This window comes from Aquarana catesbeiana, linkage group LG09 (assembly GCF_042186555.1).
Source record: "Aquarana catesbeiana isolate 2022-GZ linkage group LG09, ASM4218655v1, whole genome shotgun sequence".
Lineage (NCBI taxonomy): Eukaryota > Metazoa > Chordata > Amphibia > Anura > Ranidae > Aquarana > Aquarana catesbeiana.
In genome coordinates, this window is record NC_133332.1 from 219,735,317 (window position 1) to 219,750,733 (window position 15,417).

Consider the following 15,417-nt stretch of genomic DNA (forward strand, 5'->3'; position numbering starts at 1 on the left):
TCTGTCTCTGAGTTCTTCAGGCAGTTCCTTTGACCTCATGATTCTCATTTGCTCTGACATGCACTGTGAGCTGTAAGGTCTTATATAGACAGGTGTGTGGCTTTCCTAATCAAGTCCAATCAGTATAATCAAACACAGCTGTACTCAAATGAAGGTGTAGAACCATCTCAAGGATGATCAGAAGAAATGGACAGCACCTGATTTAAATATATGAGCGTCACAGCAAAGGGTCTGAATACTTAGGACCATGTGATATTTCAGTTTTTCTTTTTTTTTAAATCTGCAAAAATGTCAACAATTCTGTGTTTTTCTGTCAATATGGGGTGCTGTGTGTACATTAATGAGGAAAAAAATGAAATTAAATGATTTTAGCAAATGGCTGCAATATAACAAAGAGTGAAAAATTTAAGGGGGTCTGAATACTTTCCGTCCCCACTGTATATATTTTATCCTGTTCCTTTTAAAGCATGAATAACAGTCCAGTGCTTATGCTGTGTAATTTCTCTCTCCCCCTCCCTGTCAGCTAGTCTCAGTGCTGGTCTGCACCCCGTCCCTCTCCTCCCCTCCTGCTGCTATAATACTAAATACTGCTAAAATACATTTGTTTTATTCCTAGAATCCTCTGTGTTAGATTAATTTATGTGGCCCAGTGTATGTTCTTTATAAAAAATATGCAGCTTCCTACCTTTTTTGAGAGCACCGCTTGGAGCTTACATGACCGCCCGCCGCTCCCCTCCTCCTCTCCCCCTGGCTGACGTCAGCGGGGGATTCTCAGCCCCTTCCGCTGTAGTTTTCAGATCAGGGGAGGAGAGCAGCGGGGGGTCACGTGAGTGCCAAGTGGCGCTCTGAAATAAGATATAGAGTTGCATATTTTTTATAAAACACATACAGTGGAGGAAATAACTTAATTAAACACAGGGTATTCTAGGAATAAACAAAGTGTCTTTTCAACCACTTTAAGGTAAAAAAAATCTTAAACCTCTACAGCCACTTTAAATGTGGTGGCTGCATTTGTTTTCTTTTTTCCCAGGCCTTTTTTCCTTTATTTTCACCCAGTGACCAGTAACATGCTTCCAGTCTTAGGGTGGCTCCACTCTGAGTAGAGGAGCAATGGAACCACCATTGAATACCAAATATAAGCCAAACTCAAGCTAACTCCTTTTAAGCAGTTACATCAACAGTTTTTTTTCCCATTTTTGGATAAAAGTTTTACATAAATGAATAAAACCTGATCATTGAAAGCATCCCTTTGTGGCTTGGACCCTAACCACTTTTCCTGGTGGATGAATAGGGATCTCTCCTGCATAGGCCAATTTTTAGATCACAAAGGAATCCATTCCCCAGAGTATTTTAGCCAGACACTTAGGATGCCCCCTCAGAATCTTTCTTCTTAAACCAGATCATGCATTTTTAAATTCTCTCAATTAGTTTATGAATGACATTACAACTAGGACGACATACGAAACCAGATGTATCTGGGACTCTGACACGTGTGCAGACATCTCTGTGTTATATTTGTTTTTCTCTACTTCTCCAGACAAATTATCCTACCAACGGGTGCCAGAGATGGATCTAGGGGAGTTGATTTCACCTGAGAATTGGTCCACCTGGGTGGCTGGAATACACTCTGGTATACTGAACACGACTTTGGTTGAGGCAAATAAAAGGGTGATATCCCGCTAGTACATGGTTCCCCACCAGGATAGCCAAGATTTACCTGGATGCATCTTCTGTATGCTTCTTGGGCTGCAGGGAGGATAGTACCATGTTCTATATGTCTTTGGAGAGGAGGTGTAGATCACGCTGGACTGACTCGATCAGTCACTGCTGTAAGGTATATAGGGTGTGGGCAGATGGGAATAGTTGGTTTCCAGAGGTTCGTGCCCAGTCGGAGGAAAAGGTGATGGTGAGCCCTGTTAGGGCCTGGGCTGCTACCATGGGGTTCACCCCTTGCTTGGAGAGAAGTGAAAGTAAAGGAGCACCCGGTATCCAGTGAATGCAAGTATTAAAGATGTTTTATTTGAAGTTTCAGCAATAAAATAAGGCCAACGGGTTTCGGGGGACTAAGGACTCCCCCTTCATCAGGGCTGCTAATGAAAGTTGTTAAAAAATGGTCCTGTTTTTGCCTTTGGCACATAGGTCGGATTTATAGATGTCCAAATGCTGACTATGTGTGGTGGACTTCCCCCGAAGTTTGAAGGTTTTGGATCAGGGTCTTCACTTTACTTCATACAATTATGAATGTGATGGTCCCCAAAACTGCTAAAACCGCACTTTTGAATGAGCCTTTTTAAGGGCGCCCCCAAGCACACGCATCAAATGTACATATTCGCCAGCACACCTTATATCATCAAATACTTCTGAATCTTTATTGAAGAATTATCACATCACAGAAGAAATAATGCAACGTTTTGGAGAGCAACGAAGGGGTCCTACATGGCTCCGAAAAGTTGCACTATGTCTTCTGTGATGTGACAATCACTAGACACAAAGATTTGGACGTATTTGACGATCTATGGTGTGCTGGCGAATATGTATATTTGATTTGTGAAGTTTCCAGTCCCAGCTGGTTGTTGCTGCAGCACCCGTTACTCCTAAAGCCTTATCCAGGAAAGTGTGCTATAGGAATATCGATACTACCTTGTGTCTGGCTTCCCCACTCAGCACCCCTGACGGCTACCCAGACAGAGAGGGTCTTATCAACCGATCGTGCCAACAATAGACGTGACATGTCTTCCACTGATCATCATTTGCCTGACGAAGGGGTTCTGCGCAGCTCCAAAACATTGCACGGACTTCTGTGATGTGATCATTGTTCAATAAAGATTCGGACATGTTTGACAATCCATGGTGTGCTGGCGAATATTTGATCAGCGAGGTTTACAGTCCCAGCTGGTTGTTGCTGCAGCACCCGTTACTCCTAAAGCTTTGCAGTGAGTCTTTCAATGTTTTTTTGCAATAGAATTTTTTAGTGCTTTTCCGCATTAATGTTTTTTAAAATTTTACTTATTTATTTTTTCAATTGATCAAAAACGTTACAAAACGCTGGTGAGACACGTTTTAAAGTGGAATTAATCTCCGCTTTTGAACTTGTACCTACAGGTACAGTGAGGGAAAAAAGTATTTGATCCCCTGCTGATTTTGTACACTTGCCCACTGACAAAGACATGATCAGTCTATAATTTTAATAGTAGGTTTATTTTAACAGTGAGAGACAGAATAACAACAAAAATATCCAGAAAAACGCATTGAAAAAAGTTATGAATGGATTTGCATTTTAATGAGTGAAATAAGTATTCGATCCCCTATCAATCTGCAAGATTTCTTGCTCCCAGATGTCTTCTATACAGGTAATGAGGTGAGATTAGGAGCACTTTCTTAAAGAGAGTGCTCCTAATCTCACCTCATTACCTGTATAAAAGACACCTCTCCACAGGAACAATCAATCAGATTCCATTCTCTCGACCATGGCCAAGACCAAAGAGCTGTCCAAGCATGTCAGGAACAAGATTGTAGACCTACACGAGGCTGGAATGGGCTACAAGACCATCGCAAAGCAGCTTGGTGAGAGGGTGACAACAACTTGTGTGATTATTTGCAAATGGAAGAAACATAAAACTGTCAATCTCCCTCGGTCTGGGGCTCCATGTATGATCTCACCTCGTGGAGTTTCTTTGATCATGAGAACAGTGAGGAATCAGCCCAGAACTACACAGGAGAATCTTGTCAATGATCTCAAGGCAGCTGGGACCATAGTCACCAAGAAAACATTTGGTAACACACTACGCCGTGAAGGACTGAAATGCTGCAGCGCCCGCAAGGGCAAGGTTCCCCTTCTCAAGAAAGTAAATGTACAGGCCTGTCTGAAGTTTGCTAATGAACATCTGAATGATTCAGAGGAGAACTGGGTAAAAGTGTTGTGGTCAGATAATCAAGCTGTTTGGCATCAACTCAATTCGCTGTGTTTGGAGGACGAATGCTGCCTATGACCCCAAGAACACCATCCCCACTGTCAAACATGGAGGTGGAAACATTATGCTTTGGGGGGGTTTTCTGCTAAGAAGACAGGACAACTTCACTGCATCAAAGGGATAATGGACGGGACCATGTACCGTCAAATCTTGGGTTAGAACCTCCTTCCCTCAGCCAGGGCATGGAAAATGGGTTGTGGATGGGTATTCCGGCATGACAGTGACCCAAAACCCATGGCCAAGGGAACAAAGGAGAGCTCAAGAAGAAGCACATGAAGGTCCTGGAGTGGCCTAGCCAGACCTTAATCCCCTAGAAAATATGTGGAGGGAGCTGAAGGTTCGAGTTAACAAACGTCAGCCTCGAAAGCTTAAAGCAGTGCTTCACCCGCAAATTTTTTTTTTTAAAAGTCAGCAGCTACAAACACTGTAGCTGCTGACTTTTAATAAGGACACTTACCTGTCCAGGGAGCCCGCGATGTAAGCCCCCTGAGGCCCATCCATCCATTGGATCGGGTGCAGGCGCCATCATTCTAATTAAGGGAAACCGGCAGTGGAGCCTTGCGGCTTCACTACCCGTTTACTACTGCGCATGCGTGAGTTGCGCAATGCTTTGTGAATGGCCGGCTGTCTTCTGGGGGACACACATATCCCAGAAGCCATGGGGGGGACTCGCCAGAGAAGAGGATATGACATCCTGCGCCGCGGACCGGATGGATTGGAAGTATAGGCTGTACTTCATAAAAACCTAAATTAGAAGAAAAAAACATTTTTTAACTAGCCAAAAACGAGAGGTGGTCTTTCATTTAAGACCACCTCTCAAAATTGGGTGGAACTCCGCTTTAATGACTTGGAGAGGATCTGCAAAGAGGAGTTGCACAAAATCCCTCCTGAACAAGTGAAGGAGATTAGCACAGCTAGACCCTTGCACCTATTTAGGGTGAATTTGTTTGTTTTTTGGGGGCCTTACCGTCAGTATATCACATAGAAGGAGAATTTAGGCCTATGTAAGTTGAGATCTATTCTTTTTTTTTTTTAACAATCAGGAGTGCTTTATTGAAAAGTATAAAATGCAGTACAAAAAAAGGAAATAAAACCAGACATGTGTAGGTAAGTACATAGAAAAACGGATCATACATTTGACTAGAGGTAAACTCTTACTCACATAAGATTTATCCTGCTGTATCTAATGCAGCTAAATAAACTCGCTTTATTATTGGAATATTAATCATGCTCGGTATTCCTATCAGGCTTGTCAATACATCGAGAGATAAGGAGTCAGGAGAGGCGTCCACTACACCAGAGGGGGAAGCACGTAACAATTTCAGTTACACCCTTATAGCAACATAACCACGGAGTAATCCATCCCCTCCCGCCCACAACCCAGTGACCCAACACCCAGCTGAGGAGACCAAGGACACCACTATCCACCAATCCATGGTAGCCAGACCTTGTCGAACTTCCAGGGGCACCCCCGACTAATATACGTCAGCCTATAGAGGGGCAAAGCAGTGTTTACTCTCTTCTCCCAGGAGGAAAGGGTCGGAGGGTTGGCCGAGGTCCATCCAGCAAGGATCTCCTTTTTAGCATAATAGAAGAGGAGTGAAATTAGAATTTTACTATGATGTGACCTGTGTTCATCCTCGTGTATTCCCAATAGGGCTATCTCAGGTGTTTTTGGAACAGACAAATCCATTCTAACATTTAAATGATCATACACTCCTAGCCAAAACTTTGACAATGCAGGACAGTCCCAAAACGTGTGTATATACGTGCCTATCTGAGTTTGGCATCTAGGGCAATGTGGATCCCTATCAGGGTATATTTTAGATAGTCTCGCCGGCGTGAAGTAGACCCTATGTAGAAATTTTGTTTGCGTCAATTTGTCTCCGGCTGATATTACCAGTTTGGGACCTTGCTCCAGGCAGGCTTCCCAGTCCTCCCTTTCTAGAGAGGGGATATCAGATTTCCAGGTATTCCACAGCCTGTCCATCTTGGGTACCTCCCTAGGCAGCAGCGTGGTATATATGGTCGACAGGGGCTTTGTTAAGTCGCTACTAGAAAGCAGGTCTTCCAACGGGTCTAATTGTAGGAGAGGAGGGACAGGAAATTGTGCCCTAGTCGCGTGGCGCAATTGTGCGTATCGGAAGAACATCCATCCCGGGAATCTATACGTTCTTGACATAAGCGCAAAGGACATCAATTCCCCATTGGGCATAATGTCTCTTAGGGTTTTGATTCCAAATTCCGCCCAGAGCTGAGGATCAGGAATTGTTCGGAAATGGGGCAACTGAGGATTTCCCCAGAGAGGCTGGACAGGCGCCCAACGCCCCACAAGGGAAAACCTTCTTCTAGCCATCCTCCACACTTGAAGTGTTGCCCTGGATGGAGCAGGAAGCCCCGCGTATGCCTTTACCCCCCTGTAAACCAGATTTTGCAGATCCTGTATAGACCCTAACTGTGCCGCCTCCACACAGACTGCAGCGTTAGAACGTTTCCCCTCAAACCACCAGTACACCGTCACTAGCATCGCCGCCCAATAATACAGTTTGAAATTAGGGAGGGCAAGCCCCCCCCAGCTGATTCCGTAGTTGTAAGGTAGATTTGGCCAATCGTGGAGTGGCTCCATTCCATATAAAGGAGATAATTTGTTTGTCTATTTCCCGAAAAAAGGACGCTGGAGGCCAAATCGGGCAATTTCTAAAAAGATAGGTGAACTTGGGTAGAAGCATCATTTTTAGGATGTTTATACGTCCTAGCAAATTAAGTGGCAGCTCAGCCCATGCGTGACACCTTTCTTTAAGGAGACGGAGCAGAGGAAGCATATTTAAAGAGGAGTTCCACCCAGGGGGGCCGTCAAAAAAAAAAAAAAATTAAAAGTCAGCAGCTACAAATACTGCAGCTGCTGACTTTTAATTGGACACTCACCTGTCCCAGGGTCCAGCGATGCGGGGGATCGAAGCCCCCCTCCCCCCCCCCTCCGCTCGTCGGCGCCGGCATTTCAACTGTGGGCGCCGGGCTGTGGCTTCACAGCCTGGCACCCACTGTGCATGCGCGAGCAGCGCCACGCGCTGTGATTGGCCGCTCAATCACCTGGGACCTGTAATGGGTCCCAGATGATTGACAGGAGGGAGGGAGCAGAGCGGAGCCCTTCCTGTGCCTGGGGGGAAGTGATGTCACCAGCCCAGGCAAAGGAACAGGCAGACTACGAGGGACCACCTAGCAACAGGCATTTAGAGGTAAGTGAAAAAAAAAAAAAAATATCCAAATGTTTTTTTGTTTTTTTTTTTTTTTAGAATTTTTACAGGTATTTTTGTTTTTTGGGTGGAACCCCACTTTAAGTTATAGTATTGGGCAGCATCCCTGGATACCCGAACCCCAAGGTACTTAAACTCTGAGACCCACTGTAGAGGCGTACCGCCCGCCGCACCAGGGATCCCGCTATCCAAAGGGAACAGGACTGATTTAGACCAGTTTATTCGAATCCCTGATGCAGCACCAAATCTGTCAAAAATGGCCAGGGCAGCCAACAGAGATGGTCCCGCATCATTCAAATAGAGTAATGCGTCGTCCGCATATAGGGATATTTTCTCTTCAAGTCTACCAATCTGCAACCCTCTGACCTCCGAAGATTCTCTAACTAAGATCGCTAATGGCTCCAAGGCGAGAGCGAATAAACTAGGTGACAACGGGCACCCCTGGCGAGTGCCTCTGTGGAGTGGGAAGGGATCAGAGACCCTATTATTAGTACGTACCCTAGCTCTCGGCGCTCGGTATAGCAACTGGATCCATCGGAGAAAGCCAGGGCCAAAACCAAAACGCCCTAGCACTTCCCAAAGATATTCCCACTCCACAGAGTCAAACGCCTTTTCAGCATCCAAGGAGGCGATCACTCTATCCCCACAGTTTTTATGGGCAATGGACAGGTTTAGGAAAAGGCGTCTAATATTAATATCTGTCCCTTTACCCGGCATAAAGCCGGTCTGATCAGCATAGACTAGTGTCGATATAACTGATGACAGGCGAGTGGCAAGGATCTTGGCCAGGACTTTCGTATCCACATTAAGTAGTTAAAATAGGCCTGTATGACGCGCATTCTTGAGGATCCTTATCCTGTTTATGGATCAACACAATGACCGCCTCCTCCATAGACTCCGGCAGAGCACCCCCACCAACCAGCCCAGCGAAGAGGGACGTGAGTTTGGGTGCATGAGATCTATTCTAACTCCCCCAGGACTATTAATAGTGGGTCTCCTTTTGGGTTTGATGTACTAAGGCTGTGTCATCTTACTACTATGTTTTCTCGATGCATTTTATGTTTTGTTCTTTGTACAGAAGTTTTATAAGCTGGTAAGCCTGTATGAATTTCTGTATTCTTAAATCAAGAAAACACACTGAAACAGAAAGCAACCCTGTTAATGGTTTGTCTCAACCATCTAACTACCACTTTTGCTTGACAGCTTGGTCTGTTAAAATAAGTTGGAGAATAACAAACTTACTGGCAGGTGAAAATAAAGGAAATAACACTAAAAACAAAAACAAATGCAACCACTATATAGTTCATTGATTGATTCAGGTTCAGCATAGCAACTAATCTAATAGTATATTCATTATAAAGTGGCAGCCTTCATGTTTTTTTCAGGAAAGGTCATCATGCCAGTGCTCCAGTTTCTCCTTGGAGACATTATTCCTTTATTAACTTATTAAGTCCTCCAAACAAGCTTTCTAAAATATCTGCCGTAAAAACAGGCTCTCTGTTTGTATACTGTACTCCTAGTAACCGATTAATTACTGGTTTTGTTTGACGGAGTATTAAGCAAGACCTGTTCATGTAATTACAAGTCTGTCTATATCTCCCACAATTCTAATTCCAACTGACTTTGCATATGCTCCGCGTAATACAGCTAGCATGTTGTTGACAGTATCAGACACACATGTGTTTTGGGTTAAACGGTCTTAAACAGTGCAGCCAAAAGGCCATGCTTCAGATGGGTATTCCTTCTCGAATGTAAGCTATGTATGTTATGTCTAAAGGTACTTAATCCCCTGCAAATTACGAGATGTCTTGTGCAGCAGCATCGCTTGCTCTTGTTCCATGCCCCTGGAAAATTAAAAACTGGCAACCTATATTTCATTTGACATCAATGGAAAATCCAATTTCGTCATTGAGCAAGATTGGTCTGCAATTTAGGAAGGATGTGGGGAAAACGGCAGAAAGGACAAATTGCACTTTATGCCTCCTGATTGAATTTGCGTTGGCAAAAGCATTAAACAGATGCTTGGGAATGTTTAATTCATGGTTCAACAGCTTGGACACCTCTGCTAAACTATGTACGTGGATTGTTTTAAAGCTAAACTGTTTGCAAAGAACTAAAAGCACCATTAAATTCATCAATGAGAGCCGTATTACTTGGAATTGGAAGGTTTTGAATAACATCTAGGTACAAGATTTACTGGGGGTTAGAGGATGGTGCACAGAGTGATCTGTGCAGTGGAAGGGCAAATACAGGAACCGATCCAATGTGTGTGTGTCTCTCTCTCTCTCTCTGCAACAGCTAAAAACTGGTTTCTCCTCCTCTTCCTCCCGGCTTTCAGCTGCTGCATGGAGAGACACACAAAGGATCAGTTCCTGTAATTCCCCTCCGCCACACCGATCACCCTCTCTGTGCACCATCCTCTAAACCCCAGCTGCCCAGGCCTCCCTGTATGCCCCCTGCCCCACAGTGCTGTCAGCTTCCCTCGTCTCCTCTTCCGACAGCTGCTGGAGCTTTCAGGATGGAAAACATTGAAGGGGCCAGTAAATATGTCATTTACCAGCCCCTTCCTTTTCTGAACAGAGTGAGTAATCAGTACCAATCACTGTATTCATTAATAACTAAAGCGTAGTAAATTGTGTTTGCTATGCTTCCATTTGTGAATAAACAGGATCTTCTATACAGAGCTTTCTGTTTATTCACTGTCCAGTGCAGCTGTGGCTGCAAAGAAAGGGATGGAGGAACCTGTCCTAATTCCCTGAAAAAAAAAAAAAACATTAAACCTCGTAAAAAATAAATTAAAATTAAGAGATGAGATTGTTTACCTGGGTTCTCTGGTGAATGTATAACCATGCCCCCTCATTGCACACTGGCGTTTAGTGGCAGTTCAGCACAACCTAAAATTTCAGTGCTGTGTGACATTCTTCACGCTACACCGCATCACATCACAGGCAGGCGGCATGAGGGTGGGGGTTGTAACAAAATGCACCTTTGCCTGTGTAGACAAAAATCCTTTGCTTCTATACTATGTTGTTTCTTCTGTTCTTGGACTTCATGAATGTGTGGAGATCATTGGATCCAGCAAATGATGGCCATTTTACTGATTGTAGAGAAACTCATACTCTATAAAATAATAGGAATTTATTAGTTATCCTTTGTCAACCCAGCGTTATGTAGTTAATCCCTGTTACAAGGCCACATTGCTGAGAATAAATTTCGTTGAGCTAAAGTTCCCGGCCCCACGGGATACAATTGCATCAGCTACTGTTTTATTACCATCCAGATTTTTAAAAACGTTATTGAAATGTTAGGCCAGTTGCAGAAGACATTATGGGGGAATTTATCAAGCAAGGCCCCAACAGAATCTAACATATCTAGCCCAATTTTTGTTGTCTCTTGTTGGTTAAAAGATTTGCAATAGTTTGACATTTATGCAACAGTTATTTTGTGTAAAACAGAAGCACCTGTTACAAGTCATGCGTTGCAGTGAAGTTTTATACTGCCAGGACGCTAGAGCAGTGGAGAAAATCCTATAGAAAATCTGGAAAAAGCAAAAAGAGGTTGGGACTTTGTGTGAGGCACTCTGCTACATAACATAATATAAGTTACTAGGGATGGAAGCACACTGCTACACCATTTTACCCTCTTTATGATTTGTGACCTAGCGTAGCCATTCTTATTTACACAGTGCTACACACTGTGGTCAGGGTTTGGCCACTTCCGTTTTCCCCGGGAACTGCGACCCGCACCGGGTGCTTCCCTTCCTCTCTCCTGCCCGAGGAGCAGGGGAGGTATCCCGCTGTGGGTCAACGCCACGCCTACACGCCTTGCGTCATGACGCCAATCACGATGTCATGACGCCGGCGTGTTTGTCCATTCTGCGTGTATATGAGGGAGGTTTTGGCGCCATAATGCCGAGCGTTGGGTTGAGCTCAGGCGATGGTGCCACCCTCCCTCCTCACGCAGCGTGTCGTTGGTGGTTGCCCTTAGCCCATTGGCCATTATTTCCATCCTATGTACCGCGCCTCTATTCTTGGTATGTGCACCCTTCCTTACTATTGGTTTCTCATGTCTACCTTTCTATCACTGTTCCAGTCATTCCTCTCCCCTTCACTTCACCTGGTTGTTTGTCACTCTACTACTTACCTCACCATCCCTGTCTCACTCCGTCACCTTTATATACCAACCTTAATTGGTCATATTATACCTCTTTACCTTTTCCTCACATTCATTTTTTACTCTATGGGCTACTATGCTCAGCTATCACTAGCTCTTTGGCAATTGATTTTTCACCCTTTTTGGTTCACTTACGGTCCCTATTTTTCCTCCTTTTTTCTTTTCATCTCACCGAGTATTCTACCCACTTGGGTGTGTCTTCTTTCTCCAGCACTTAGTGGCTACCATTAGCCCACTGTTCCAATGTTTATCTGTACAGGAATTTTTTGGAATCAACTACAGTATACTACTATATTCTACCACACATTACAGCTTAAGCACTGGAGATCCCTATCTACATGTCTTTTCTCTGGCTGCTGGTGCCAATGCCTTGCCTCAGGGTTACACTGCCTCAGTTTCTGGGGGTAACGCTATATCTAGCATTATTCCACTATGGTTACCATATACAAATTTATCTTTCTATACGACTAGGTAAGAGTGGTTGGGATCCTTGTCTGGTCCCCCTCTTTCCTTTTAATTTCATATTTTTTATATATTATTTTTTACTCTACTAATTTTGGCAATTTATCCTAGATATATCCCAAACCCTGCATCTGCTCCTGACGAGTGGTATACTAACCACAAAACGCGTATCGCTTTCCTATGATGCGACGTCACATTCCCCCATGTTCTACCATCTTACCTGACTACCATCAAATTATTATTATGCACCAATCTAATATTATTGAGTTATATGTTACCATTACAATCAGGCTTACATTTCTAGGTCTATTAAGTTTTTATTGTATGCTTAATATGTACTATATATTGATTGCAATATACGATTTATATGTTACCCACTATTTATTATGCAATTTTATTAATTTTACTATGTTACTATGTCATGTATGCCTTTTTGTATTTCATAAATAATATTTACACTCATTGGTTCATATTATGTTATGTAGCAGAGTGCCTCACACAAAGTCCCAACCTCTTTTTGCTTTTTCCAAATTACTAGGGATGGAGGTAAATCGCAGTTATTGCCTCATATAAAGTCCCAACCCCAAATCCTTTTTCAAGAACCTATAGAAAATCTGTCAAGTACAATTTGATTACTCCTTTCTGTGCAAGAGAACTGATAACTTGCCTGTGTTGTAGATTTTGTCTTCTATCCTCCTGAACTTTTTGGAATTTTCTTCTCTAGAAATAGTCATACTTAGGGTGTATCTTTGTCTTCTTCTACTCTGTATAATGTACTGCAATCTCTCCGGGCACAGCTGAGAATGGCACAAATTCCAAGCGATGTTCATGGGTTACAAGCAGTTTATGATGCTATAATCCAATCCTCTCCCCTGTTCCTAAATACTTTTTAAGGAGTTAAGTAAGTTGGAGGATTCTAAAGAATTAATGTTCTTGCTATTACCATTGCATATATAAAACAACAAAGAACCTATTTTAACATTTTCCAAACATTATTATTATTTTCATTATTATTTTACATTATTACATTATTATTATATTACATTATTTTACATTATTATTTTCCAAACTATATTATTTATTACTTTCCAAACTTAAAGGGTGTATATAAATTAGAGTGGACTACAGAGAACTCCGATCAAGGTGGCTTGAGTGTTTTTTCTTTTTTTGTTTAAGCACTGGATAGCAATAGTATCTCACAGATTAGTTTTCACTCTTTGGTTTGAATTGCATTTCAATACTCACTGAAATATTCAATGACTTGTTTATTGACACAGTAATTATTCACTGCATTTCAAATCTTTTCTTTTTCTTTCAGATTATCTTTAAGAATTGAGCCAGGAAACAGCTCACCTCGTTTAGTCTCCTCAAAGGAAGATATTGCAGGTATGCAGTGAATTGACAATCTCTTTTTTAAGTAACTGGTAAATTTTAGCATATACAACATTTTGGGGTCTATTTATAAATGTTCCGGCAAGGTTCAAACAACTGTGACTGAGGATTCACACAGATTTCCAGTTAAATCCAGTTAGAAAAATATATGAATCTTGAGTGAAAGTTGTGTGAATGTTATGTGAACAAAATATAAAATCCAACCCCTTGGAGGGTTTGTGACCAGATAACCATCTGGATTGGGAAAAAATTGTGTTTGAAACAAGAAATCAACAGCTCTGACAACAAAGGCAATGTATAGTTCTGAAACAAAAACATTCTAAATGAATTAACAGCCTGGGGCCTTCATGTTATAGAATCCGACATATGTACGTATTCTGCTGGTTTGACATGAATGACACAACAGAAGAATGCAGACTTTGTTCACAAATATTAAACTTTCCATATGTACGGGTTGTTTTTTGTGTTCCAGCCTTTGAAACCAAATAAAAGCATTTTTATGGTACGGGCAAAGAGAAGCCGATCTTTTTAACAGATTTACTGCACATGTGTAGTCACTTTTTTTTCGGCAAAACAAAGGAGCTTTAGATGGTTTTGGAAAATAGAGTTGGTGTTTGGTGGAAACTTTGTGTGCTGTGTGTATCCCAAATAAAGCCTTCCCGGAGTGGGAGTGGGGGTGTGAGGAGCTTGTTTACTGTGAATGTGACATTGGTGGAAATACAAGTATGTGTGTCACACTGGCATTTTTTTGTTTTGTTTTATGAGAAAAAAAAAATAATATTTAAAGTGTTAATTCACCTTTTCAGAAAAAATTATAAGGAGAACTAACACTATACATTCTCCCTACCCCCTGGTCCTTGCTGTACACACCTACGGGGGTGTTGAGCTGTCAGCAGCCTGTTCAGTGGTCTAGGGACTTGAAAATCCACACTCTTCTCCCTCTTATCTGTGCAGCTCTTCCAGGATTAATCAGAGCAATTCTGACAGGTCAGCACCGCCACAGATCTATTGCTCTGATCCATCCCGGCAGCGTGACACAGAAAAAAGGGAGAAGAGCGGGATTTCAAATCCCCAGGTTGATGGACCGGCTTCATGGGCACTGACAGCTCAGCATCCCCAGAGGTACAACGTGTAAGTACAGCGAAGACAGGGGGGTGGGGAAGGGTGTACAGTACAGTATTCGTTCACCTTATAATTTTTTTTAAAAAGGTGAACTATCACTTTAAGTTATAGCAATGCTCAGAATTAACTAATTGACGGTAAACATTACAATTGTTTAATGTTTCATTTTTCTTTATACATTTTTCTGTTTCTTCCTTTTCTCCATTTTCTTTTTTTTTTCCTTATGTTCATTTCATTTCTTTTATTAACCATTGTACTCTATGCTTTCCCTTTCTTTTTCTTACATCTTATATCCTTTTCATTTGCTTATTTTACCTTTTCATTTCCTTTTTCATTTACTACTTTTTTTTCTATCTTTTTTCTTTTCCACCATATCTTTTTCTCTCTTCCCTTTCCCTACTACTGCCCTCAATTAATTTCTTCTCTGACCAGTTTTTTAATTCCTTCACTTCTGTCTTTTTCCGTTTATTTTCTTTCCTCCACTTTCTAACTACTATATCTTTCTTTCTTTTCCTCTTTTATTACCTTACTTTCCATCATTTTTGCTTTACCTTTCTCCCCCCCCCTTTTTTTTCATCTTTGTAACTTAGTATTGTATTTTGCTTTTTATTGGTTTTTATTTTCTATTCCACTACTTCTCTAAATTACTTTGTTGCCCTTTCCCCCCCTTTCCCCCCATTTTTTCTATTGGTTTTTTCTATTGGTTGTGGAAAGGACATTCCTGTGATGTATAGAGATGACCTAGGAACTTAACCACCTTGGATGACCATCTCTGTGGATCAGGAATAGAAAGCAATTCAGGAAGGGAAGTGTTAGACCTCGTGGGGTATTTGGTTGACCGTGGAGCTGTGGAGATATGTGCTAGTATTCTAAGCAATGTGGAAAGGGAGGTTTTTAGTACAATAGTGTCTTTGAAAGGGGGGTACCTGATGTCTGTAGAGAATAGTATGCAAGGAGTCAAAAGAAGATACTATAGCAGCTTCAGTTAGGAGCACATGCATTAGCTGGGGATGGATGAAGCCAGTCATGAATATGAACAAGCT

At 42.2% G+C, this 15,417-nt stretch overlaps 1 protein-coding gene across 5 annotated transcripts in view; it reads left to right on the forward strand.

Moving 5' to 3' along the window:
- The window catches only part of RALGPS1 (Ral GEF with PH domain and SH3 binding motif 1), an 839,296-nt gene that overhangs the window by 699,825 nt on the left and 124,054 nt on the right, over positions 1-15,417 (forward strand). For all 5 annotated transcript variants that reach the window (XM_073599738.1, XM_073599739.1, XM_073599740.1 and 2 more), the window contains exon 12: positions 13,179-13,246. In XM_073599738.1, coding sequence (XP_073455839.1) covers positions 13,179-13,246 — 68 coding nt within the window. The remainder of the gene's footprint in view (positions 1-13,178; positions 13,247-15,417) is intronic.